Source organism: Perissodus microlepis, chromosome 11 (genome assembly GCF_051167445.1).
Source record: "Perissodus microlepis isolate ML-2025 ecotype Zambia chromosome 11, ASM5116744v1, whole genome shotgun sequence".
In the NCBI taxonomy this organism is placed as follows: domain Eukaryota; kingdom Metazoa; phylum Chordata; class Actinopteri; order Cichliformes; family Cichlidae; genus Perissodus; species Perissodus microlepis.
The window spans coordinates 21,908,255-21,934,605 of NC_140471.1; the positions used below are offsets into that span (position 1 = coordinate 21,908,255).

At 39.9% G+C, this 26,351-nt stretch overlaps 3 protein-coding genes across 4 annotated transcripts; 2 read left to right on the forward strand and 1 right to left on the reverse strand.

Moving 5' to 3' along the window:
• Positions 1 to 2,997: 2,997 nt before the first annotated feature.
• Positions 2,998 to 9,118, forward strand: dap3 (death associated protein 3). Of its 2 annotated transcripts, none has more exons than XM_084943212.1 (13): positions 2,998 to 3,162; positions 3,352 to 3,393; positions 3,518 to 3,631; positions 4,650 to 4,751; positions 4,878 to 4,986; positions 5,090 to 5,182; positions 5,521 to 5,651; positions 6,676 to 6,756; positions 7,313 to 7,477; positions 7,588 to 7,647; positions 7,724 to 7,813; positions 8,669 to 8,786; positions 8,870 to 9,118. In XM_084943212.1, the coding sequence occupies exons 2-13, from the start codon at positions 3,355 to 3,357 to the stop codon at positions 8,953 to 8,955; spliced, it is 1,188 nt and encodes a 395-aa protein (XP_084799338.1). In that variant the 5' UTR covers positions 2,998 to 3,162; positions 3,352 to 3,354; the 3' UTR covers positions 8,956 to 9,118. The 2 variants fall into 2 exon arrangements, with proteins under 2 accessions (XP_084799338.1, XP_084799336.1); XM_084943210.1 differs by having other exon boundaries at positions 2,998 to 3,173; positions 8,870 to 9,117.
• A 1,584-nt stretch (positions 9,119 to 10,702) lies between these two features.
• On the forward strand, positions 10,703 to 18,820 carry gba1 (glucosylceramidase beta 1). The gene is made up of 12 exons (XM_084943725.1): positions 10,703 to 10,836; positions 10,975 to 11,052; positions 11,149 to 11,340; positions 11,428 to 11,574; positions 13,121 to 13,254; positions 13,329 to 13,501; positions 13,601 to 13,690; positions 13,798 to 13,945; positions 15,920 to 16,144; positions 16,579 to 16,742; positions 16,831 to 16,947; positions 17,032 to 18,820. Exons 2-12 carry the CDS (start codon positions 10,980 to 10,982, stop codon positions 17,135 to 17,137), a joined length of 1,569 nt encoding a protein of 522 aa, XP_084799851.1. The 5' UTR covers positions 10,703 to 10,836; positions 10,975 to 10,979; the 3' UTR covers positions 17,138 to 18,820.
• rnf115a (ring finger protein 115a) lies at positions 18,764 to 25,374 on the reverse strand. Its single transcript, XM_084943726.1, has 9 exons — positions 25,179 to 25,374; positions 22,050 to 22,108; positions 21,756 to 21,810; positions 21,328 to 21,611; positions 21,109 to 21,177; positions 20,948 to 21,020; positions 20,779 to 20,872; positions 19,813 to 19,928; positions 18,764 to 19,148 (listed from the first exon to the last, which is right to left on the reverse strand). Exons 1-9 carry the CDS (start codon positions 25,329 to 25,331, stop codon positions 19,029 to 19,031), a joined length of 1,023 nt encoding a protein of 340 aa, XP_084799852.1. The 5' UTR covers positions 25,332 to 25,374; the 3' UTR covers positions 18,764 to 19,028.
• Between the last annotated feature and the right edge of the window lie 977 nt (positions 25,375 to 26,351).

Consider the following 26,351-nt stretch of genomic DNA (forward strand, 5'->3'; position numbering starts at 1 on the left):
AACAACTGGGAAAATAAAGTCGAACTAAAGTCGATCAAGTGATTAAAGTTTAACAATTGAAATGCTCATTAAATACCTGCATTGGTGCGAATGACTAGAAAAAAAACGAGAGCAAAAGAAAATCAATGCGGAACTGAATTTATGCTCAAAAAGTCGCATAAAAACTTTGATCACATTGAGATAGACAAATATCAGAGTCCTAGAGATGCTTAGAGACACAAACCTCCATGTCTATAAGATGCCTATAGCATGTATGCATAATGAGAGCGTATGCTTTCAAGATTATTCATAACAAGCACTAAAGATAAGAGAGATATGCTTTGCACACTTAATTTAATCAGCAATAAGGTTTTGTTGCTGTCGTTGTGATAAAAAAGTGACTACTTGATCCGTTTGAAACACCTGCATAAGTTCTAAATGTTCAGAACCTTTCATTGTCAAACTCATTATAAATTAGGTGATAATGCAGGGCATTCTTAGTTAATTACTAAAGAAATGAGCATTGCCGTACAGAAAATTTGGTCTTTCATGGGAGCAATTTTCCTGTGATTGTGGGTAGATGTTATGTTTGAAAAGATGATTATTCATTTGCCACGCGAATCTGCACACAGTAGACCATAGAGCAAAAAAATCAGCATACTAATTGCAATTCCAATTAATAAAACTAAGAAAATAAATATTTTTTTATGTTACACAAATACCAAACAGACACAAAATACAAGGGCAAATTAGTGAAACTGTGTCCAGGGGAGGACTCTGATACTCTGACCTAAAGGATAAAACATACAGAAGAAATAAAGTCAGAGATAAAAATAAATTGAAGAGTGAAGACAGAGTGTTGAGAAGATGGAAGAAGTACTTTGAGAAGCTTGTGAATAACGGAAATGAGAGAGAGAGGAGGACAGATGGAGGAAAGTTAGTGGATCAGGAATTTCAGAAGATTAGATTTCAGAAGAGCTGCTATAAAGAGGATGAAGAGTAGAAAGGTGGTTGGTCCAGATGACAAGCCTGTAAAAGTATGGGATGTCTAGGAAAGATGAGAGTGGACTTTTCTTTTTTACCAGATTCTTTAACACAATCTTGGAGAGTGAGAGGATGACTGAGAAACAGAGAAGTGCATTGGTACTGATTTTCAAGAACAAAGGTGAAGTGCAGAACTGTAGTAACCACAGAGGGTTAAAACTGATGAAATGCACCATAAAGTTATGGGAAAGAGTTGCTGAAGCTAGGTTAAGAGGAGAGGCGGGGACATGATGTTTGCTTTGAGGGTGTTGATGAAGAAGTATAGAGAAGGTCAGAAGGAGTTTTACTGTATCTTTGTAGATCTAGAGAAAGCATACGATAGGTTGTCAAGAGAGGAGAAGGAGGCATATCCTCACGCAGGACAAGCACGAGGACAGCAAGACAATGATGAGGTGTGGAGTAGGTGACATATGGGTTCAGGGTGTCGGAGGAATAACATCTGAAATCATCTCTGAGGCCCTTTCTTGTTTGTAGTTTGGATGGACAGGCTGAAAAATAAGGTAAGACAGAAGTCTGTGTGGACTGATGTTTGCAGGCAGCACTGTGGTTTATAGAGCATGGAGCAGGGGAAAGAGAGTCTAGAGTGGTGCAAGTGTGCTCTGGAGAAAAGAGGAATGAAAGCCAGTAGAAACAAGACAAAATAGATGTGTGTGGATGAGAGGGCAATAGAAGGAAAGATGATGCTGCAAGGAGCAGAGGTAGTCAAGGTGGTGACTTGGTGAATTGAAATACATGGGATCAATGATTCAAAGCCACAGACAGTGCACAAGAGAGGTGAAGAATAGCATGCAGAGAGGATGGAGTGAGGGGAGATGAGTCTCTGGGGTGATTTGTGACAGAAGGACAGCAGCAAGAGTGAAAGGGAAGGTTCAGAAGAGAGTAATGAGACTGATGGCAAAGGAAACATAAAGACAAACTAAAACATACAAAATCTTATTTACTTAGTGCAATATATATTCCTATGCAATACACATTTCAATGTGGAGTAAATATCTAAATGACTGTGCAATATTTTTCTCATACTACAGTGGAATTTGGGAACTACCGTCTCATAGCTGAAATTAATTTACATATTATTTATTTTCTATATATTTTTTTTAAACAAACACAACAACAACAACAAACAAAAAACCTTAGTGTGCACTGTTTTATACACTATAAAGATATATCTTCTATAATCACATATCTTTATAGTGTATTTATTTGACTTTGACTCTAATCTCTAAGAGTTACCTAGACCTTAGTGTATGTCTCCAAATTGCAAATACACATTTTTATCTTTATCTCTTATGATGTATGGTAGTAGTGACAAAAAGACAGCTGGAGGTGGGAGAGATGCAGATGCTCAGATTTTCACTGAAGAATGAAAAAGATCAGAAATGAGTATATAAACAGGAAAGCTCAGGTTGAGCAGGTGGAGACAAAGTTAGAGAGACAAGGCTGAGATGGTTTGAACATGTGCAGAGGAGGACAAAGGATGCAGAGTATGGAGCTGCCAGGCAGGAGGAAAAGAGGGAGACCTCAAGATTGGTGGATGTAGTGAAGGAGTACATGCAGAGGGTTGATGTGACAGAGGAGGATGCTAAGGATAGGTTGAGATGGAGACAGATGATCTGCAGAGGTGATCCCTAAAGAAGAACACGAAGTATATTGCATGAGCAAAGACATTTAGCTGATTAATTTCTCATCATGAATATTCATCACGAGCCTTGTAACTTTTTTTGTTTAATCTCCAGGCAACTAATCTGATGGTTAACTAATTACTGTACTGTTGCTGTTAGTCTTACCTAAATCCGGAGAACAGGGATATATCTAATACTTTAAAGATCACTGTCTTTACCCTTTATAATCTATTAAACAGTCATAATAACTGTACCGTAATTATCAGAGGCCAAACGCCAAAGTCTGATAAACTCCATTTTCCTCATTTGTTGTCGCCTCGCCTCGTGCGGTCTGATTGGCTAAACCACCGCGTCACGTCACTTCCTTTGTGTGCAGCATGATGGCGGTGTCCATGACAGGTCTGGCACATTGACATCGGCTCGGTTTGTGCAGTATTTACTCTCCGTGACCGGAGTCTGGAGAGCCTTTTCAGCAGATGACGTTTGTCGAAATCTTCCTCACTGAACATTTAATGAAGTGAGTCGCAGGTGAGCAGCTTTCAGCGTCCGCGCGGCTCTGGGTTCGATCCCGTTATTTATTACATACATGTCTGCAGGACGACACAGCTAGCTGTTAGCTAACTGTTTATACAAGGTTACAGGACACTGGTGTGTGTTTATATATCCTGGCGTTTTGAATTGTTTCTCTCTGTCCACCCTGTTTCAGGTCATGGCTCTTCACAGATTGTCCTCAAGGCTACGGCCAACGGTGAGGATAGGCTTTAGAAGCTGCTTCTTCGTAACCTGGACAGTACTTAAATATTTCACTTTATTGTCAAAGCTGTCAGGTCAAAAATGTTTTTACTAACAGCTGTTGTGGCAAAATGTTGCAGGTAACCCACGTAAGGTCCCTTCACAGCGGTGGACGCAGGCAGCAGCAGGAGGCTGTGGCTGTAGACTCGGAACCGGAACCTTTCTCAGTCTTCAGGACACAGGAGCGCGACCCGGTAAGCAAGACATGAGGCAAAGCTGGCTCTGACACCCAGACAGCTTATGCTCTGAGGCTGAACTGAGCTGGAGTGAAGCAGAAAAGTTGAAAGCTAAAAATGGTTAAAGCAAGATTTCTTTTATTCCAGAACACAGTTTTTAACCAGTGGTTTATGTTGTTATATATTATAAGAACCAGCCAGAAAAGGCCGCTGTCATCACAGTCAATTGTATCTGGATTCATACTCGGGATACGTGTTGTTGGGATAAGTGTTGAATCATTAGTCTGTTAAACATGTACCTTTTTCCCAGCCCAACATTAACTTAACAAAGAAAAGCAAAACACAAAACAGATGAACAAACCACCACTGCTATTCAACACACTGAAGGGAAAATTATTTAAACACAAATCTTTATTTTTAAATTTTTTTTCAAGACTAAAAATCAGCCATAGCAAACAAAAGGTCCAAACTTACCAAAATGAAAGAAAACAAAAAGAAAACACATTATCTTTTTTTTTTACTATAAGTTGTTATTTTTCTGAATAGAGGAAATTGTGTTTGATCTAGCTGAATTTCTTTTACGTTCAGGTTATGTTGCATAAATGTATTGCCTTGAAAAGCGATGCACTCACAGAATTTGGTGTCTGTTCAAAAGATTTGTCAGTGAGCATTGTCAGTCTTAATTTTACGGTGTTTCATTCTCTCTTCTGCTGTCCTGAAGATTTTTGTTTGTGCTGCATGAACTGCATGAGAACTCGTTCATGACCATTACAGCCAGATTGAGATTTATACGGTGAAAATGGTTACAGGATGGTGGATAAAATGTTGTTATATAGAGGACGAGTATATATTTCTGTTTAGGGCAATCTGAGGGGTGCTGAGCAACTGACAAAGATCCAATTTAAAAACATTTTGTTGCAGCTTTTATAGAAATGTGACTGCGTTGCTTATTCTTAAATCGGACATTGGAATTTGTTGTCACTTTAATTGAAATGACTGAAAAAAGCTTATGATTTTGACCTGCGTTTCCTTCCAGGCATGTCATTCAGAGACGCACATCGGACAGTACTACACTCTGCCCTCTGCACATATCCGCACGCTGTTCCCTTCAGGCCTCCCTTGGCGCTATCAGCAACAGGTAAGTTCATCCTTGGATGTGAGATCTGCATAGAAAAGTTACAAATGTGACCTTGTTTGTAGATTACAGTGTAGTTTTTCTTAAAATTTTTAAGCAGCACTGATAAATTCTTCTCCATGGTTTTAGGTGAAGACATTTAACGAAGCTTGCATCATGGTGAGGCAGCCAAGCCTTGAGGTCATCTCTTACCTGAAAAAGACAGACTACAGCAAACCTGCTCTGCGATATTTATTTTGTATCCTTCAGAAACACACCTGCGCTGCCGCTTACAGAAAAGTGAACGCACTCTATCTCTTGATCCTGATTAAAGCAGTTGTTGTCCTTATCAGGGTGTTCAGATGGGCAGAAGGGTACTGGGAAGACGATTTCTCTCTGTCACGCTATCCACTTCTGCTACACACAGGGATGGCTGGTGCTTCATATTCCTGATGGTGAGACAGACACACCGGCTAAATGTCTGATTAGTAAACAGTAAGAAAGTGTTTGGGATGCGCTGATTCAATGGCCTGTTATGTGGCTCGTTGACTGGCATCAACCTGTCAGCAAATAAAATGACCTTTAGTGATGTTTTTCTGTTGTATGCGATCAACTTTCAACCACCCTGCTTGCAAATCCAATGATAAATGTATTAGTCGTTCAGAAAGAGTGTGGTGTCGGTTTAAAGGTCTTTAAACCTATTTATTTATTTTTAATGATGAATATATTATTTCACAATCGCTGCATCTCCTTCGTGAGAAGTTAACGATCAGTATCTTCTTTGCTCGCGCAGCTCATCAGTGGGTGAAGAACTGTAAGGAGCTGCTGCCTTCATCCTATAACGCGTCTCGCTTTGACCAGCCATTACAAGCCACGACATGGTTACGCAACTTTAGGCTCACCAACGAACGCTTCCTTTCAAAGGTAACTATATGGACACAGTAATACGCAGTATTTAGAGTACTTTGAGTATTCAAAGTGAGATAAAGGCTTATCAACAAGCTGGACAAGTACTGGCTTTGATGTAGTTTAGGACTAACTTAAGTTATTAAATGACACCATTTAAATCTACTCGTCTTTACCCTGGAAAATGGTATGTTTGACATGGAGACACAGGTTCCTGTAGCATGTAAATTTCAGCAATGGTCTTCATCCAAACTTGTGTAACATTTTAAAGAGAAAATGTTCCACCCATAGCACACCTGGTTGAGCAGACGACCCGTGTGCCATAAACTGTGATCATTATTGATCCAGTAGTTTGGATCCCAGTCCACCTCATTCACCTCCAGCCACTCGCCCTCTTTCTGTCCCTACTTTAATGGCTAATCTATACTTTCCTTTCTACTAAATGCACCCCCCTAGAAAAAAAAATGTCTATAAATAGTAAATATATGTACCCATATGTAACCACCAAACTTGAAAATTACTATAACTGGCTTAAATTTTCCTTCGTTAGATTCCGTCTTCAAGTCTTCTCCTTATGCACGTCCAGACCACTTCCATTTTTACGATGTTCTGTTCTGACTACTTGTACTTATGAATCTGTGATTTCACCATGGCAGGAAGTTTTTGTCTACACTAACACAATCTTGGCTCCTCACCTACCCTACACACCAGATCTGTTCTCCTCTGATTTTCACTTCTTTCTCAAAATAAAATACAAAGGTTGCCATTTGAACACACTGGGGGAGATTCAGTATATATTGCAGGTGCACATATGCAAGTGGGCATAAAAGTAGTTAAAGGTAGCAAATCTAAAACTATGAGAAACATTGAAAGGGTTGGACAGGTGCATAAGGAGATGACCTTGAAGGGGAAATTTGTAGATAAGGTTTTAAACTAGGTTAGAGATATTGACCTCTTGCTGTTTTTTGTCTTTGTTGGTAAAAGTCTGGTGAGGAATTCAAATAGAAATGATGAGAGTTTAATGTTTCTGTTTCTTTGTCAGATAAAGACAAAGCATCGCTACATGTGGACAAAGAGAGAGTTCACCGAGGAGGGAAGTCTGCTAGGAGAGCTGGTGGATCAGGTGAGTCCTCCCTCTGTACAAATAAGTGGGAGTTCTGTTGTTTAGAGGATTTGTGTTTACCCTCCAAAACATTTTCATCATTCTGTTACTGATTCTTTTGTCCTGCCTGACTGATTCCCAACACACGGGTCATTAAAGTTTCATCTTTCACCTTGCCTGTGCTTGCTGGAGATCAATAGCGAATGAACTGAGCACTGATGGATCAGAACAATGCTTTTGCACCATGCATGCTGACAAATGCTGCAGGAATTTATATGCAGCTTGTCAATTTCCCACTTGTGTCAGATATATATATATTTTAATGTAGGGGTAAGCTTGTCATATATGCGGATAAAGCTTATATTAAGCAATTATCCTACAACAGCGAGTAGACAGACTGGTATCCAGGATTTTTCTTCCTTTCTTCTTTTGGCTTCTGTATCAAACAGCTGGATGTTTACAGGCTTCCCCCTCCCACCCACACGCTACAATAACTCAGATTTTCTTCTGCTGCAGAGTTACTGTTATTTATATTCTTGATTTTGCTTCCATAACAAATGGCATTGCATCGCTCTAGGGTATATCTCGTGTGAAGAGCAGCAGTGATGTTGTGGGGGCGGTGATGAAGGAGCTGAGGCTGCAAAGTGGGCAACCGGGTTCAGACTTCCACTTGGCCGTGGCAGTGGATGGTGTCAATGGCCTGTGGGGAAGATCCACCATCAAGAAGGAGGATAAGAGTGCTGTGAGAAGACACATATAGAGTCCTGTTATTCCTCAAAGATGTTTTCAGGCTTCTTCTACGTTTGCCACAGATGGAAAATCTCATGCGTCTCACTTTCTCACTGTTATCAGGTCGATCCAGAGGAGCTCACTTTGATTTATAACCTGAGGAAGCTCATGAGGAACGACTGGGTGAGAAGAGCGCAAGGTGTTTACGAGAATATTATGTTGAAGAGATTTTCCATTAACGCTCTCTCTCTCGTTTTAGACTGGAGGCGCCATTATCGCCACTCTGTCCCAGACGGGATCGCTCTACACCCCCAAATCTGCCTACTTGCCTCAAGAGCTGCTTGGAGAGGTTAGAGGTCATTTGATTGTTCTTTATTATCTGTAGCACTCGCCCTCAAGCAGTGACAGCAGATTCGTCTTTGCTTGTCATTTTCAGTGTTGGCTGTTAGTCAGGAAATTGCAGACTGAGCAACATTTTGTTGTCTGTGAACATCAAATCATGCTGCATAACCAGCAATATTGTCAGAAAACACATTTCTTGTGACATTTGTCAACAAAGGATGAATCTTATTCTTTGTTTAGTGCATACACGCCCTCTTTCTTTAGTAAGCTGGCTCTTCTATGCAGCAGCATGAATGTGAATGCTTCTGTTACTGTTCCCATTCTGCTCGCTGGGTTCAGTTTTGCAGTTATACAGCGTGACTGTGCCAATGCAGTCCGTTCTGTTTATCACAGCCATATTTGTCTGATGTATGCGTGTCACAAGATTCATTTGCAGATGGACCGATAAATCCATCTCTGTCGCCCACCTCTTACTCTGGACAACGATTAAACAATAAAACTCAAAGCAGGCTCGTGAAACATTCTGATTCCCCCCCCATTAAAAAGTGTTGGTGATGTAAGTTCACACTGTGTGGGCTTGACCTGAACTTTTTCTTTTCTTTTAAATGCATTAATTCATATTTAGAAATGTGCATTATTGATTTTTTTCCCCCTTTAGTGCATCTATCTTATGTAAAGACTGATATTTGTTAGAGCCTGCAGTGCATGTTTTGCATTTTTATGATGATTCATATGTTCTGTATTTTTCTATTGTAAGTTATTGTCAGTATGTAAGTGATCATCAGCTGTATTGAAAGGCTTTAAACATGGCTGAAAACGTGAGATTTGACGTCTTGTGTTCTGTTTGTGTTTTCATCATCAGAGGGGGTTTGACAGCATGGATCCATTCATTCCAGTTTCTGTGCCCAACTACAGCGAGAAGGAGTTTGAGAGCTGTTACCTCTACTATATGGACCGCCACTGGCTGCAGCACCCACAGAGTGAGCGATGATGGTGATGGTGACACTAATAACACATAATTTAGGCTGTGTTTCTAATATTTAAATTTTTTTCCTCTAATCAGGTCGAACTGAGGAAGGGAAGAAAGAACTCGTCTTCTTGAGCAACAAGAATCCATCAATGTTGGACAGAATTTGTGGCTTCTTATGAGGATGCAAACAGATTAAAATCTCTCACACTCACTCACTCACACACACACACAGTATCAGTCTACTAGAAATACAAAAACATACATGTGTCCATGTCTGTAATATGTATACTGTTGTAAACTATGATGCATGCGTGCTACTTTGATAATAAAATTTTTAAAATAAAGAAAATAGTGCTTTTTGGTTTTGTCAGCACTTTGATCTTATGTGGGCCGGACCGGTGAATCCTCAATTTCTGTCAGTGTAAATAGTTTAACTACACATTTAATCAATGAGATATCTTAATATAGGATACTGTAATGTGTAAAATTACAGAAATCTAAGTTTAATTACTTTGGTATATTGTGAGTGGCCATGGGGAAGGTATGTATTGTTAGGAAAAGGTTTAAAATTGGATGCAGTTAAAAGTCCAGTCTTTCTCAGGGTGATTCTGGCCCCCAGGACTTTTGTTTCACACCCCGGAGTTTGGGTTTCAGGTACAGTCAGAAACACACCTTTCAAAAACCAGGACCAAAGTCCAGGTGGATCTGCTATACCGAGCAGGATTACTGGAGTCACACAGGCATAGAAAAAGGTTGCTGATCACCATATGCTGGGAAAAAATGTGTATTCCCCAATACCAACCAGCTAGCAAATAAAAAACTGTAATTTCCGTCATTAAGTGTCTACACCTATATATCTCTGGGATTTACTTAATGAGGTAAATTCTACAAGAGAATATAGCAGCCTCTCTGAACATTTGATAAATGGCAGTCATCAGGACTATATGACTAGTTGATAAATAATTTACTGGGGTTGAATTTTACAATTTTTAATTTATAATTTTAAAAACTGTAACCAAACATTACTGGCTTCCTTTTACGGTCCAAAGTTGTTTGTTGATTTATTATGATCTACTACGAATGTCGGTGAATAAAAGCAAGCTGGTTCAAAATGCAGTACTAGTAAATTTACTACAACTAGTCTAGTTTCATACAATTCACCAGCTGGGAGACCACGTGTCCCATTTCATGTTGGCCTCCACTGCATTTTTATCCCTCGTGCCCTTGTCCCACATATTACGACAATGTCCCACATTTTAATTGGCTCAGGTTTCCAAACGTGAAGTCATGTCTCACAACACACGTGTGACACAAAAAGAATCACGCAGACCTAGAGATGCATCCTCCCCGAAACCCAGATATGATAACCAAATGGAAAAGCCGCTGAAAAGCTAGCGTAACAGAAAAAGACATTACAATACAGAAATGGAGGAAGAACTTGACGTTTATGCGTAAAGCCTATTTGATTAGTGAAGAAATCGGAAAAAGTCGTTCAAATAAAATAGCTTTTATTCCTTACAAGATGTTAGTAACAGCAGTAATCTGTTGTTATTTATTTATTTATTTTAAATTGGTTTTTTCAAAGCTTTCAGGTTCATAATTAGTCAAATATAGCGCATTGAGGTAGCTTGCTGTGAATTGGGGCTATATAAATTAAACTCAGCTGATCTGAAAACCTTTCTGCGGTTATTAATATATTTACAAAATATTTAAAAATATTTATTTTTGTAATTTTCCGTATATTGTTCTATTGCACAATCGTGCAGTTACGTAATTGGCTTAGTATTTTCTTCCTTTGGACTTCTTGCTCTCTATGTTGCAATAAAGTTGATCTAAAAAAAAAAGTGGGGGGGAAATGAAGGTACAGCACCACCTGGCTGCCGTTGCGGAATATTGCATAGTTGTTCACGTGATCATATGTAACGTCACATGACTGGCTAATAGGGAGGAAGTGGGGAAAGTTGTTTGGAATGACATTTGATCAAATTGGAGAAGCGTGAGGAGGACTGACCTTTCTAGTAACTCTGTAGGACATGAGGTAAACTACAGGAGCGTCTAAGGTAAGCACATCTTCTTCTACGTTTACAAAGTGCGCCGTATGACAAGGAAATTAGTAAAAAGCACGCACCTCTGTCTGATACGTGTGTTTTTCCAAATAAAAACTCGCACTTCTATGTTTAAAACTACTCTGTTTGTAGATAAAATGGCCCTTTCATCTCTGTCATCTGTCCTTTGGGCGCTTCTTTTCGTGGCAGCACAAGTGATCCTCTCTGCAGGTAACCAGGAAAACACACAGTCACACACACACACAGCTTGTGTGTCTTTTATTACTGCAGAAGAATAATTGTTAACTAGATTTATTCTTCTCCCAGGTTACAATAAATGTGTTGCCAGAAACTTTGGCTATGACTCTGTGGTGTGTGAATGTAATTCGACATATTGTGACAGCATTGGATCTGTCAGCCTACCTCCACTGGGCCAGTTCTCGTCCTACCTGAGCAACATTGCGGGCAGCAGACTGGAGGCCAGTCAGGGTGAAGTTCGGGCTAACAGCACTGGAGAAAGTGGGTAGAGGAGTGGCATTTTAAGATACCATCAGTGATGCTGGAGCAGGTGCAGAGCATTTCTGTCTGCTTTTGTGTTTCTTTCAGGGCTCAGGTTGACTATCGTTCCCTACCAGAAGTACCAGAAGATCAGGGGGTTTGGAGGGGCGATGACAGATGCAGCAGCCATCAATATACTCTCTCTTTCTGCTGGTGCACAGGAACAGCTGCTGAGGCAGTACTTCTGCAGTGAAGGTACACTGCCACTGTACCGGGGAGACATAGCCTTACAGCCTACGAAAGGGCGATACAAAGTCAGGCAGTAAAAGAATACTAATAGGTATAAGAAGGGTAACAGAAACGAGGAGATGTTAGACAGTTTGGGGTATTAAAAGGCACTTTTTTAAACTTACATCAGCAGCATGATGATCATCAAAACATGTCATAGCCCAGTATCAGCACCAGTTATAATTGACTGAGTGATTAAAAAATAAAATTATTCCCCAATGATATACACAGATGTAACAAATATATGCAGAATAACTAGAAGAGGGTTTTGTGTCTAATTGTGTCTCCTTTTTTATTTTCTCTATACATTTACTGTTACACTGTTACAATGGTAGTATGACATCAGTGAGACAGCATGTCCCCAGTGATCTGAAGGGTACTTAGCACAGCAAACCCACTCACCTGCTGTTTAGACCTGGTGTGTATGAAGGGCAGCCAATCAGAAGAAAGTGTCTTTAAAGAATGGGACAAGGGAGCTTAAAAAAAAAGCTTGTTTCACAGTGGATGAAACTGCACCCAGGCCCAGTAAAATGTAAGTGTGGTGAACTGTAACGCAAAGCTGTTCTAGTAGAGTCAAAGTATAAAGCTATAGAGCTGGAAATTAGTATTAGGGCCCTCTTTAAAGTAGAGTCTCATCTAATTCAGTTACAGTTTGGTTAGAAATATAAAACCTGAGGACATGAAGAACAAAAAACGGTGCACATCCTGCCGAGCCCTGATCGTTGACATCACTGGCCTGAGGCAAGTAATAGATGGTGCCATGATTACAGGATTATTGACACTTGTAGATGTCTTAGAGCAGCCAAAAAGGAAGAGAAAAAGCAGATCAAAACCAACAGTCATTCAACACAATTACCTTCGTTCAGGAAGGAAAAAACAATTTTAACCAAAAATGGCCTCAGTTCAATTATTTTCCACTTCCCAGATGTCCTGCTTCCCTCCTAAGCTGAGGCCAGATGTGTTTATCTGGTTAACTGAAAGGAGGAAATCATTTTAGTGAAGCTGACTGCACTGTGGGAAAGCGGTCGACCAGTAAACACCAACAGCTGCCTGGCAAATGTACGGACAAAAAGGGTGGTATGTGGGTTTTTTGTTTTTTTGTCTTCTCCATTGGAAGTGGGCTGTCTGGGATTCCCCTCTCTGTGTGGAGGCTGCTCACTAGGACGAGAGTACAATGGCGTAGGTCGGCAGAAAACGCTGAAAGAGCCTTCTCCTGGTGAGGAGGTTGAAAGACTGTGAAAGTTGAGCACACCTGCAGAGTTCTTTTCTTGCCCAAAAACTACAACTACAGCCATGACTCAGCTACTATGAAGGGCATCCTGCCAGAACAGCTTCCTTGGACGTTGTTATTGATACCTCAGATTTCTGGAAATCGATTGCATGGCTTGTTCACCAGTCTTCTAAAACATATTCTTTAAAGAGTTTTTACACCGTGGAATAAAATGCTATAATTGTTGAGTAATAATACTGATTTATCCCCCAGCTTTGGTTGTGTTGATGTGTTTTGTGGCAGGTATCGGCTACAGTGTAGTGCGTGTCCCCATGGCCAGCTGTGACTTCTCCACACGTCTGTACACCTATGCTGACACACCTGGAGACTATGATCTGCACAATTTCACTCTGGCCCCAGAAGACATCAACATGAAGGTGTCTGTCTTTTGTCTCGCACGCTGACACGGCCGTTGTCGCCCATGTCTCATCTTACCTCCTTTGTGTTCCAGATCCCTCTCTTGCAGCGTGCGCAGGCCTTGTCTCCTCGTCCTCTGTCTCTGCTGGCCAGTGCCTGGAGTGCCCCCGCCTGGATGAAAACGAACGGTGCACTCACAGGAAAGGGCTCCCTGAAGGGCCAGCCAGGGGGCAAGGAGCATAAAACCTGGGCTCAGTACTATGTCAGGTGACTTCTGTGGCTTAAAATCAGATTAATATCAGATATTGGAGGAGCGTAATTCAAGAGAAATGTATTCTGATTGGTGCGTTAATCATTTCCTGTCAGGTTCCTGGAGGAATATGCTAAATATAACTTGACCTTCTGGGCACTGACGACAGGAAACGAGCCCTCTGCAGGAATGATGACAAACTACAGGTCTACTCAGATGCATTAAAAGTTTTTTTCATATAAAAAATGTTAAGCATTGAGCTGTGGATTCTAAATTTTGCAGCAGACTGACAAGTATCTTTGTCTCACTGCAGTTTTCAAGCCCTGGGCTTCACTCCTGAGGAGCAGAGGGACTGGGTGTCTCTGGACCTGGGCCCTGCCCTGCATGCTTCGTCATACCCACACACACACGTCCTCATACTGGATGACAGCCGCATTCTGCTGCCCCACTGGGCCAAAGTGGTGAGTCAGTAAACAGAAGGGTAGCAGGAAAGGTCATGGCAAACTTTATTTTACCTGAGGCAAATAAGAAATTAAAAATGAATCAGTTTTAGGAGAATAAATGAATCCAAAACATCTTAGCAAGATAACTTGAAAGCCTAATGTAGTGAAATACAAGAAGGGGAAGAGGGAATAAAGAACTTTTTTGACTTCAAGTCTCACAAACTTGGTGTCCAAACTGTTCAGCAAAGGAAAAAATGGCAATCTGATAAGCTTTTGATAGAAATCAACCCAAAGAACGACGCTTGTCTTGCTATTTCACGGCAGTTTAGAATCAGATAAAACCAGGCTAAAAGCAGATTAATGCAAATGTTCTGCAGTGGTTCAACAAATAAAGTCAAAACCACTAACACTGTAAGGCATCTTTCACAATTATGTTGAGTGAAGTGCATTATTTTTCCTTTTCAAGGTCTTGTTAATCACTGTTTCAACCATAATTCCCATTAACACGACTTGTGGAGGGATATTAAAGTATATATGGATGAATTAGCCACTTACAAACTCCAAAGACTGATTTACACCAAAAAATAGGGAAGTTGTTGGATCTGCAAAAGAAAAATGCAAGCAACAGGCAAAACTGTGGCCCTGTAGTCTAATTTGACCAAATTACTTATTAAAATCAATATTTACCCATTATGCCAGCGGTCCCCAACCCCCGGGCCTCGGACCGGTGCCGGTCCGTCAGTCGTTTGGTACCGGGCCGCGAGAGTTGAGGCTCAGGTGTGAAATGTACAGTTTTCAGGGTTTTTATCGGTTTTCAGCGTTATTTTGTTATCGTTTTTATCGTTTACTCGGTTTTCCTTGGTCTTTTCACGTGTGTTATGAATAAATTTTCTTTTTTTCGGTACCGGTACTAGTTTTATTTTGTTGTATTTATCCGCGGCACCTTAAAGGCCGGTCCATGAAAATATTGTCGGGCATAAACCGGTCCGTGGCGCAAAAAAGGTTGGAGACCTCTGCATTATGCTATAATTAGCTTCCAGTTAGCCTATTGAAGCTAGGGGAAGTACTTTCAGAAAAAAAACTGTGGTGTCACTCGATGAATGTCCAGAGGAGAGTTTATAGTGGTAAAATGAGTCGTGACTGGAATTGGAATCACATAAAAGGACATTTACTTTACTCAGTGTCTACAGCGGCTGTGAGGAAACATATATTTAAAGACTTTACTGAAACCTTTTGGGAGGAAATAAATCCAGTATTTTGTGTATACTTTTCTAGGACTGATCTGGAAAATTGTGGCGCTATTACTTTAACCACGTGGAAAGTTTTATTCCTTATCTCTGCCAAGGAGGTTTGCACGTGTGTGTCATCTTTCTATCTGTGAACACAGTAGCTCAAAAAGTTATGAATGAATTCTGATAAAATTGAATGATTTATTGATAAAATCGACAAAAAGTCTGAATGCTTAGAAACTATGATTCTTACAAGTATGGTGTATTGTCAACACACAGAAAGTACCATATAAGGATTTAAAATGTCACGTCACGTTTGACCTCTGACCTGACAACATATGCTTATAGGGATATGTGGGGATTCTAAATATGTTAATATATTACGACATTGTTATTTACATTACCGTAAAAGCTTATAGCTTTTAAATAAATACCAATTTGAGTACATTTACAATGTTTTATGAATAAGTGTAATTTTTTTTAAAAAACAAAGCAAAACTTTTTTCACTTGATATTTATTAGTGTACATTTAAACAAATGTACTAAACAATAAACAATCAAAATTATGTGAAGTATATTAAAATGAGCTATTGGTTTTAACTGCACTACAAACTTCTTACATTTCAAAATAACAAAGAAAACAAAATGAATATGTAAAAATGCGAAAGGATCCCCTTAATAGTAAATACTGTCCAGCGACTGAGCTGCTCTCTGAGCGCTTCTTGTTTTCGTTGTTATTATTTTTTCCCTCTTGTCCCTCCAGGTCTTAAGTGATATTCATGCAGGAAGGTACATTCATGGTGTGGCAGTCCACTGGTACTTAGACAGCGTTGTGCCACCTGACATCAGCCTGGGAACCACCCATGACCTCTACCCGGAGTATTACCTGTTTGGCACAGAGGCCTGCGCTGGTTGGAACCCACTAAACAAAGGAGTGATGCTGGGAAGCTGGGACAGAGCTGAACAGTATGCACATGACATTATAGAGGTAAGATCATATTATCTGATGCGTGGAGGTTTGTGCTTGTTCAGTCAGATCCACTGCAAAAAGAGAATTTGACAAGCTGTGAGCTGTTCCAGAAAGGTGAGTCACCTCCCTTCGTGCTGCAGTGCAGGTTGTGCACACACTCGAGAGACTGCAGGCCTGCAGGCCATCAAAGCAAGCTGGAACTGGTGTTTAGTTTCTTCTTTCTTCACTCTCTTTCAAGGGAAATTGGACTCCTTCCATTCTCTCTCTTTTGCATGGGTGAATTCAGGCTGCAGACGCTCTGAGAGTCCAGAGGAATTTGTTTATGTAGACGTGCAATCCCTGCGATAGTTAAACAAAACGCTAGTTCAGCAGGCTGACTAAATTACACATCTTACTACAAAACACAGAGGAGGTAGCAGATAGTAAACTGTGGGTGTTTTTCTCCACGGCAGGACTTGAATCATTATGTGGTCGGCTGGACTGATTGGAACCTGGCGCTGGACCCGAACGGTGGACCAAACTGGGTTAAAAACTTAGTAGACAGCCCTGTTATAGTGGATGCGACGCGTGATGTCTTCTACAAGCAGCCGTCTTTCTACAGCATGGCCCACTTCAGGTAGTCAGGATCTCTGCTCACACTGAATGCTACATTTCACCCGTTCCATTACTTCACCGAGATCTTCTTACATGATCTTTCTACACAGCAAGTTTCTGTGGGAGGGGTCTCAGAGAGTGGGGGTGTCTGTCAGTGGAGAGACACACCTGGATTTTTCTGCCTTCATCCGACCTGATGGCTCACTAGTGCTCATCATACTCAACAGGTAAGGCATATTTAATCTGTTGTAGGAAATGTGACATGGTGGGTAAACACTGAACTGTTTCTATGCTTTGTTTTTCTTTTTTAGATCATCATCAGACATCCTGTTTGAAGTCTGGGACCCTCCTGTGGGTTACATCCCCTCCACTGCTCCAGCTCATTCTCTGCTCACACTCGCTTGGAAAAGGCAGTGATCATTAAAGCAGTTTCTCAGACTGCATATTTGTTTCAGCTGAACCACATTAAAAGCATTTCTCTGCGAATTTGCACACAGGATGATCATAAAACCTCCTGATTTTAGGGCCTTAATTTTTGTTTAGCTCCTACCTCTGGACCAAGCAAGCAAGAGGAACCTCTGACATAAATGTAGGGCGATTGCATCACTTCAGCATTCCTTTTGGCAGTGTGAATACAAACAGGAAAAAAGCCCTTATAAGCCCCTAGTTCTTGAGAAAGATTTCACAGTGTGGCTTTGGGAGTCTCCACAACTGTTTGGTCCAAAAACCCCTAATACTAAAGCTGTTTTAAGTATGTTTTCAATTTCATTATCACACAGACATATTATTTTGTTTTGCTGTGATTTTTTTTTTTTTTTTTTAAACATAACTTGAGTAATTCCAGTATTCACTTAAAATAACCACAGGAAACCAGACATTCAACACATTATTTCCCCTTTCAAATGTCTTGGGGAAAAAACGATGTCTGAAAAGAATATATACATTAGCCTGTGCTACGTAATCACTGGTGCCTTGATTTCCTTTTAATAACATGCTTGACATGGCTCTGATCAAATCATGTAATGCACAGAATCTGTAAATAATCTAAGTTGTTGCTATTTATTCATATTTGCTAAATAAAACAAAATGTTTGAAATTTGAAGAGTATCTTTCAAGGCAAAGAGGAACAACTATTACATGGATTGTGAGCAATGAAAATGAAACAATGACTTTTTTTTTTCAGTTTATTAATACATCATAGACAGTTTATCATAGACATTTTTTTCATATATATAATATACAGTTTCATTACCAGGTATTTCACATTTGGGCCTCCATTCTCATGTTTATTTCTTTGCAAATTTTAAGTTGTTGGACTAAAATTATTTACATCAAAAAGTGATAAAAATGTGAAACAAAAGACAGTCGTAAACAGGAATAAAATGACAGAGGGATGCCAGCTGTTTATACTATACACACCAGGAGGAGCATGTTGAAATATGAAGCATTGTATATGGGGCCAAGCTCTGAGGATTTATTTTTATTCCCTTGCTGGTACTATGGGTAATTGTTTTGTTTTCTTCTGATTTAGAAGAGTTCTGAAAGGTGTCTTGAATCCCTTACTTTCCTCTGAAGTTAGTCCGACCTGTTTGTGACCATTTTACAGCAGCAACTCCACATGATTCCTATACAAGACTGTCGTGCTCCTGAAACACTGCAGAGTGTGCACACAAAAACATAAACACCTTTACAGTCCAATCCAATTAAACACTAACATATCAACAGTCACTCGACATCTTCCTGACACAATCTCAACAAAGAACATTATACAGACCCTTCATAAACAGCATTTATTTCAGGGATAAAAGGTGTTCATGCTGTTATGGGTTGCCTCTGTGCATGCGTAGAGTGAAAAAAAATCACCTACAGTCTTTTCATATGCTTACAGGGCTCAGTTGCAGGATTTAGGTAATCTTAAGATGAATAAAGAGGGAAAAGCATGAAGAAGTCTGGTATTTCTCCACCATAGTCTATTGCAGCAGTATATTTAAAGAAAAGATTTGAAAGCAGTTTCCTGGAGGGTTCAAAGTACAGAGGATATGGGCTTGATAAACAATCTATGCTGGTTTGTTATTAGGCAATAAAAAAAAAAAAGATAAATCAGAACTTAACTGACTCTTAAGACGTCTGCATTGGTACACAGGTGAGGAGAAAGGCATTATAATAAAAAGTAAAAATATAAAAACTCAGACAGAGATGATTATGACTGCAACGGAGATGAACAGAGGGAAATGAGAAGCATTTTGTCTTCTCAGTGGGCTGCTTGATGTAGGCGAGGAGAACTAAAGGGCTGCGACAGGTGGGTGTCTCAGAAGGACCATCTCTCCTGTGTGCGAGGGTCCGTGGAGAGCGAGGGGGACTCTGATGGGGGCTGGCTGCTGCTGTCTTCTCCGTTCAAACTCTTCCTACACACTGGACATGTGTCATGCTGCACGGCCACAGAACAAAATGCAGAAAACAGTTGCTAAGTACAGTTTTCTCAATAGTGTCTGAGAAGAGTTTTAATAAGTGGAACATTATTTCGGGCCTGTTTTAAATGACGTCAGCCTGCTCTTTGTCTTTGATTGTGACTCATTTTTAAAAATGTTTCAATCTGCTCAGCCAATTATGTGCTATCCACAGCTTCCCAACTGCTAATATCAAATAGCTCGAAGATGAATGCAAACAAATTTTCAGATTTGTAATTTTTTTTAACATTTTGTCCCATGCAAATTCCAGGCAGATTTTCAAAATAACACATTCACAGAGGAGGATAACATACTAAAAGCACCATGTAATAATAAAAACACTGACTGTATCATTGCAATAAATAAACTATCGGGAAGCATTATTCAGCATACAGAAGTGGCATTAAAACAACACTTCATCAGTTCCACTCCATTATTATCAATTTAAGCTAAGTGTTACTCAGGTCCCACCTACATGGCATTTCCATCATGACTCAGATAATCAAATCACATATTTGAGGTTCCTGTAGATCTGAATGCTCTCAAATGCAAAGTGAATAAATAACACATAGAATCCTCAATGTCATGTATGGTCTCTGGTATGGTTATATTTAATAAAAATTCAACGTTTTTGATGTGACTCACCATTTCCAGCCACGGTACTATACAGTCTGAGTGAAAGAAGTGGTTACAGGGTAGCTGTCTGACGGGCTCTCCAACTCTAAAGTCCTCTTTGCATACAGGGCATTCCATACAGCAATCTATTGAAGAGGATATGTGTTTTTAAATCTTTTCCTGACATCAACACCCTTGTCATTTTTGATTGAGACAGCTTCACACATGTTTACAAAGTGGCACAGCTACATTTCTTGAGGAGATATACATTACACTTCTCAGCAGAGAATAACACAAAGTCCTGAGAATGCACCCGGACATTCATCTATGCCTAAAAGTCAGCTATCAACAGTCCTGCAGCAACTGGACAGCATAACTAGTCACACAGTTACAGCTGAGTGGTAAAATAGGACAGCATACCAAGAAGAGGAAGTCAAGAAGAACAGAGCCAAAAGAGGAAAGAAAATTGGGGAGGTGAAAGACCAGGAAGCAAAAATATATATATTGTCAAGGCTACTGGGCATTTCGTCCCTAACAGGCACAGTTTCAGAAGCTCCTTCTAACAAGCAGCAAGTGTATACAAGACATTTAAGTGCTGTGAAGATTTTGAAACAACTATGTATCAACAAAATGGACACTTTGTCCTTAGCTATTTTTTTTTTTTTCAAAACTGAAAACAAGTAAAAATAAAACATCATTATATGGAAACATGTCAATGAGTGCACATATACAACTAAAGCAAAGTAATACTTGGTTTAACATTTTTCTGGAATGCATTACTGATTATTTCGTAAGCGGACAGCATACAACACACTGACTTCAAGAGGTATGAATAGTGCAACCACTATTTAAAACACAAACTTAGTAGTAGTAGTAATAAATAGGGGTTTGACCTGACAACTCGAGCAATGGCAAAACTGCAATTTGTATTTCAAGGACAGAATAAAGAAACATCAGGGGACAGTGAAGGAAAAAAGATAATCAGAGGTGACTGACCGGCTTGTTCCTGAGAAATATTGACAGTTGGGAGTGAAGAGATCTTCTCCTTCTCTGCTGGCGGTGGTCCTGTGTTCTCCAGCTGACCTAGTAACTACACAGACACGGACACATATGTAAATACATGAGAAGAACACAAATTTTGTAGACTATTTTATAGTTTGTTTACCTGTGTTATCACAGCATCTAATCCTCCCTGCCCCCATGCATAATCCCCAGGGTTAGAGTGCAGCATCCCTGTCCTGAACGAAACACAAATAGACCTTTTTAATAATAATAATGTTATTTTAAATTGTAGTAACACCTTGTTGCTCTATAATGTCATATTACCATGACAGGGGAGGGGAGCCAGGGATTCCAGAGTTGGCAAAAAGACCAGCAAGAAATTGTTGTACAATCCTGACAAACAGAAAATGTACAGCAGTTAATGTCATTACCAAAAATAAGATTGGTTCGGGGGAAAGCATAAATAGCACTGTCATTATAAGTGGGAGTATTCAAGGCAGAGAATAGAGCCAGGAAAAATGATGAACTAGGTGTGTTACTCACCCTTCCACAGCAGGCGAGCGGTCTGGCCTACTGCTGCCTCTAGACCGGTATCTCCTCTGGCTGCTCAGACGAGGGGGGCGTCCTGGTCCCCAGTGTTCCCCAGCTCCTAGTAGGCCCCCCATAGATCCTCCTAGGCCTGCTGGGACAGATCCCCCAATTGGTCCCCCTCCTAACCCTCCTAGGTCACCGAAACTCCCCAGGCGCCCACCAGGGAGCCTAGGTTCTGAGTCTGGGCTGTCAATGTCTCTTGTAAATGGCCGCTCGACTAACAAGAGGTGCCATAGCTTGATGAAATAATAATAAAGAAAAGAACAGTAACAGAAGAAAAGGAAAAGATTAAGTAAAGTAAAACATACAATCATGTTAATTAAACTTCTTTATCCCATATTCCTTCCTCAACTCCCCAAACCTTTCAGATCATGTCATACCTCTGCAAACTGTGTGGCTGTGTCATCTAGCCCATTGGCGCCGACCTCTAGGAGACTGAGGGAAACAGCGCACAAGGGGACAAAAGACTCATTATTAGCAACATGCACTGTTCAGCTGTAGCGTAAGCCTGGAACAAAACTGCAGAGTGAGCCTACAAGTTACAACAGTGCAACATCAGCGTTCTTCAGTACATGTCCCTGCTCTTGTTCCAGCTAAAGCCTGTGTGTGTGTAGACATCATATGCTGTCTAGAGAAGTGAAATGGATAGTGACGATAATACAAAAACCTCTTACCTGGAGTCTTCTGTTACTTCCTCAATGAAACCCGAGTCACATCTGGGACAGATGTACTCCTAGAAATAGATTGAGCCATGTAAGAGTCAAATAGAAGAGGAAAAATTCATTTTTTACATTTTTTTTTTTTATTTCCTAGACCCTACTATTCAAACTACATAAACTATCCAGTAATTTAAATATTCTATTGTCAATTATATCAATTCTCACAGAAAAAAAAAAATCAGGAATCAATAAATACCTGGAATTTTTACATTAAAATTCAATTACACTATCAACCTAAAGTATTTGTTTGTGTTGGTTAACTATACACCACTTTGCATTAGGGCTGCCACAAACGATTATTTTGATAGTCGACCGATTAATTTTGCGATTAGTCGACTAATCAGATCATCATCCATTGGACGTAAAACTACAGCTTATTGCACCAGCAGCATCTGCTCTTATATAACTACCATTAGCTTACAGCTTTAAGTGTTTAAGGTGCTAACTAAAAATAAAGACAAGATGATAGTTTATTAAATTTTAATGAAATTTGCAGATTGTTTAGGTGAAGTTTAATAAACTCAGCCGTCTGCTCCTTGATATCTAACATATAACGGGACACCGGAGTAAATTCTGGAGCATCTCACACTTCTGATAATCAGCTGTCTGCCTGACGTTTATTCAGCTGTGTAAAAACTATAACTTTGATCTCAGCCAAACCGATTTACTCAGGAACAAATAAAATACTAAAAAAAGCCAAACAATAAAATATTTAAGTTATCTAAGTGACTTATATATGTTTAACCTGAGTAGCGAAAGACGGACGTGGGTTTGAAGCCGGGAGTCCGGTGTTCTCACGACTCTAGTGAGCCTTGCCCCGGCTAGCTATCGAGCTAGTGGGTAACAGACGTCTCTGAAAACGTCGGAGCGCTTTTGAAAATGTGTGGTGTCTTGATAAACTGAGCAGATATTTGAGGTTTACACAGCTACATTCTCGCCTGAAAATATGTTAAACGTTTATTTTGTGACCCAGAAAGAATAATAAGAGTAACATTAAAACTAACTAGCTGCCGCCATTGTTAGAAACTGAGCTGGGCTGCGCTATGAATTCTGGGACAGAGCTACTTCTTCTTCTTCGGGGTTTAACGGCAGCTGGCATCCTTGTACATGCAGTGCTGCCATCTTCTGTTTCAGTCCGTTATTACACTCTTAAATCCTACTACTTATTCCTGCGTCTTTTGTGATCTTACAAAGCTTCAAACGATGCGTCGACTATTAAATTAGTCGTCGACGATTTTGATAGTCGTAATAGATAGACGTAGACGTAATCGTGACTAGTCGACTAATCGTGGCAGCCCTACTTTGCATGTGTGAAAATGAGATGTGACAAAAGGTAATATTCTATCACTGTCAAATCAGCATCCATTCCACAAAATAATTACAGCACGTAAAGACATTTTGCGGTCTAATATGGCACACAAAGAAGTACAGCCAGATAATATCAGTAAGAAGTGTGACGGCCTGTATTTTGTGAATGCAACCAAGTAGGTAGAGCTGGTCTGCCAACCACACCTAAAGAGAGGCGTGATAGAAAACCTGTGTAACAGAATGAGGAAAACACTGCTACCAGTTTATTTGTGCAGCTGGTGCAGTTGTACACTAAAAGCACAGACTTATAAACCATGAAAACAGGATAGAAGCGGGGTCATTTAATATACAGATAGGGTTATGAGAGATTAAAGCGATACCCTTGTTGAACAGCATATGTGTATTAAAAGTAGGTCACAAAAATACCAGCCTTTTGTATTATGCTTATACCATGCTTAAGTTCACATGACAATTTTAAAACTCATATTCGTACAGCATAGAGAAATTTGGGGATCTAAAATGAATTTTGTGGTTAAAACGTGTTAAGAAACTTTGCTGTAAGCAAAACAGTTTGTATCAGTTGAGTGTCAAATTGGATAACCTCACAGATTATCCAGTCTGTTGTATAAAACGGACAGATGACTGAGGACCGGTGCCTGGGCTGTACTGTAGTAGCATAGGTCGACAATCTAAGGTGTTGGAGTCACTTAGCTCAGTGAAGACATGCCATAGGACTGACTGTGCCTGGGACACTTTAGAGTCAGTGACAAGGAGGACTGGAATTACCCTCATCTGGATCATAAAAATAAAAGATTAATGTGACTCTAGTGGTGATATAAAACCAGTCAACAGTTCATTGTGAATATTGTAATTTTTTTTAAACAGGGCAGACTTTGTCCACAGTATAAGATTATTTTTGTCCAAACAAAAAAAATACTTTCTTAAAGGAATATGAGAACCAGCAATTTTTTATTTAAATTTTTTTATTGGGGGGGGGGGAATCTGAGATTTCACCTACAAAACACCACAGTAGTAAACAGTGCCACTGAGAACTGTGAGAAAGCTACAGCTGACCATAACCTTGTATTGGAGTAGGTTAATTTTAGGTTGTTGTATTTAATACACTTGTAACACACTGAATACAAACACACGCCATACTATTTAAGACGTGGATAACATGTTTCAAACACGTTACAGTTGGTAAGTATGTCAGGATTTAGGTCAGCTCTGAGTCCAGAGTTTAGCTTCTACTTTTAACTTCAAAACTGAAACTGAATACGGCATGTTTAACTATGTTTCCAAAAATCCCCCAACTCGTCCTGTCAACACTGCGTTTTTATCGGAAATTAAAAACTAACCAGCTGTCAGGCAACTAAAGTTAAGTGTGAAGCACTGAACAAAGGCAGCAGTAACGCAAATGTTTTCGACAAGTCCTTGTTGTTTTGAGGAAAAACACAACATCCCCCGAACTGTCAAAGCAGAGCTTCGAGTACACTGCGTTGACAGAAACGTCTAGGAAAGTCTAACAAAACCTGTCGATATTTGCTTTTAATGTCAGTTTTTTCCCCCACCCCTTTCCTTTGACGGAGCTCGTAGCTGGAGTTTATTTTAGTGAGTTAACAACAGCAGACGTCGCTAACTGCTAACAGGCTAGCTGGTGTTTAGCTGTAGCGAGAAAGCAAGCGGAACAAATGGCCGTTAGCGGTGAGGCAGAGCAGTCAATCGGACGTATTCTAAAAGAGTCTGACAGATAAACAAGAAAAGCCTCCTGCTTACCGGGAGTTTGGGGTTTACTTCACCTTTACAACAGTGACAGAAAAACCGATGCGGGGGAACAGCCGCAGCCTCCGCCATCTTCCCCAGAGCAGCACAAACACTGACGTCGGTCCTCCACAAACCGAAGGCAGCCGTCCACCTCCAGCCCAGCATGCACCGCGGCGCCGCAGGCTGGAGTCCCTCCTGTCACTACCCGATCCGTACCGGAAACCCGATCGGTACCCCGCATGCGCGAAATGTGTCTACTTCCGGTCGAAGCATTTTACGATAGTTACAGGTCAGAGTATCTGTTAAGATGTTAAGAATAACAAGTATCTCTTAAAATGTTTCCGATAATGAAACATTTAATATAATGTAGACAAAAACAAAAAGATAAAAAGATAGTGACAGATCGGGACTCCCGATCCTTACTGCGCATGCGCAAAGTCGGACCGTACAATTTTTTTTTTTTTTTAACTTTATTTAACAAACAATGAGTATACAACATACGAACAGATGAAGTATACAAAACAACAGAACATGAACAGAAAAAGCCAAGGGCAAAAGAAAAAGGTAACAATTATAAGAATACACGCAAAAATTCACATACATATATTGTTTTGAGAGCCTTTTTGTTGGTGGAGTCTGATATTGATTGTATGTACATTTCCACATCCTTAAAATAATGACAGAAATATGGTGTTTTGTTAGTAAACTTACATTTATGGATAAAAAAATTTAGCTAAAAGTATTAACAAATTTATCATAAAAAAACATTTATCATACTTCTTGGGTAACTTAAAGAAACAGAATAAAACATTTTCCCATCGTAAAGAAAACTCCCTTAAAATATGGACAATAACAAACCTGCTAAATTCCTTCCAGAATCTCTGTGTAAAAGAACAGTACCAAAAAAGATGTGTCACAGTTTCTGGATGATCCCCACAGAAAGTACAATTAGTATTTATGTCCCTTTTAAATTTTACCATGTAGTGACTGGCTGGATAACATTTATGTAGAATTTTAAATGAGACTTCTTTCACCTTATTTACAATCAAATATTTATGGGGGACCATCCAGACTGTCTTCCATTTGATATCTGGAACAAAGCGGTTCCAATAAGATATTATATATGGGAGAGAGACGATATCTTCTTGGAATAAACTACGTATTCTCTTATTGCTGTTACCAAGT

What these genes read in the sequence shown, in the direction of transcription:
- dap3 (XM_084943212.1), top strand. Translation starts at nt 3,355, where the DNA reads ATGGCTCTTCACAGATTGTCCTCAAGGCTACGGCCAACG. An exon ending in GGTGCTTCATATTCCTGATG is followed by an intron (nt 5,183 to 5,520) that starts GTGAGACAGACA and finishes TTGCTCGCGCAG; the next exon opens with CTCATCAGTGGGTGAAGAAC. An exon ending in TAGGAGAGCTGGTGGATCAG is followed by an intron (nt 6,757 to 7,312) that starts GTGAGTCCTCCC and finishes GCATCGCTCTAG; the next exon opens with GGTATATCTCGTGTGAAGAG.
- gba1 (XM_084943725.1), top strand. Translation starts at nt 10,980, where the DNA reads ATGGCCCTTTCATCTCTGTCATCTGTCCTTTGGGCGCTTCTTTTCGTG. An exon ending in CAGAAGACATCAACATGAAG is followed by an intron (nt 13,255 to 13,328) that starts GTGTCTGTCTTT and finishes TTTGTGTTCCAG; the next exon opens with ATCCCTCTCTTGCAGCGTGC. An exon ending in TGCCCCACTGGGCCAAAGTG is followed by an intron (nt 13,946 to 15,919) that starts GTGAGTCAGTAA and finishes TTGTCCCTCCAG; the next exon opens with GTCTTAAGTGATATTCATGC.
- rnf115a (XM_084943726.1), bottom strand. Translation starts at nt 25,331, where the DNA reads ATGCTGGGCTGGAGGTGGACGGCTGCCTTCGGTTTGTGGAGGACCGAC. An exon ending in TAGATGCTGTGATAACACAG is followed by an intron (nt 20,873 to 20,947) that starts GTAAACAAACTA and finishes GTGTCTGTGTAG; the next exon opens with TTACTAGGTCAGCTGGAGAA. An exon ending in TATTTCTCAGGAACAAGCCG is followed by an intron (nt 19,929 to 20,778) that starts GTCAGTCACCTC and finishes CCTCTTCAATAG; the next exon opens with ATTGCTGTATGGAATGCCCT.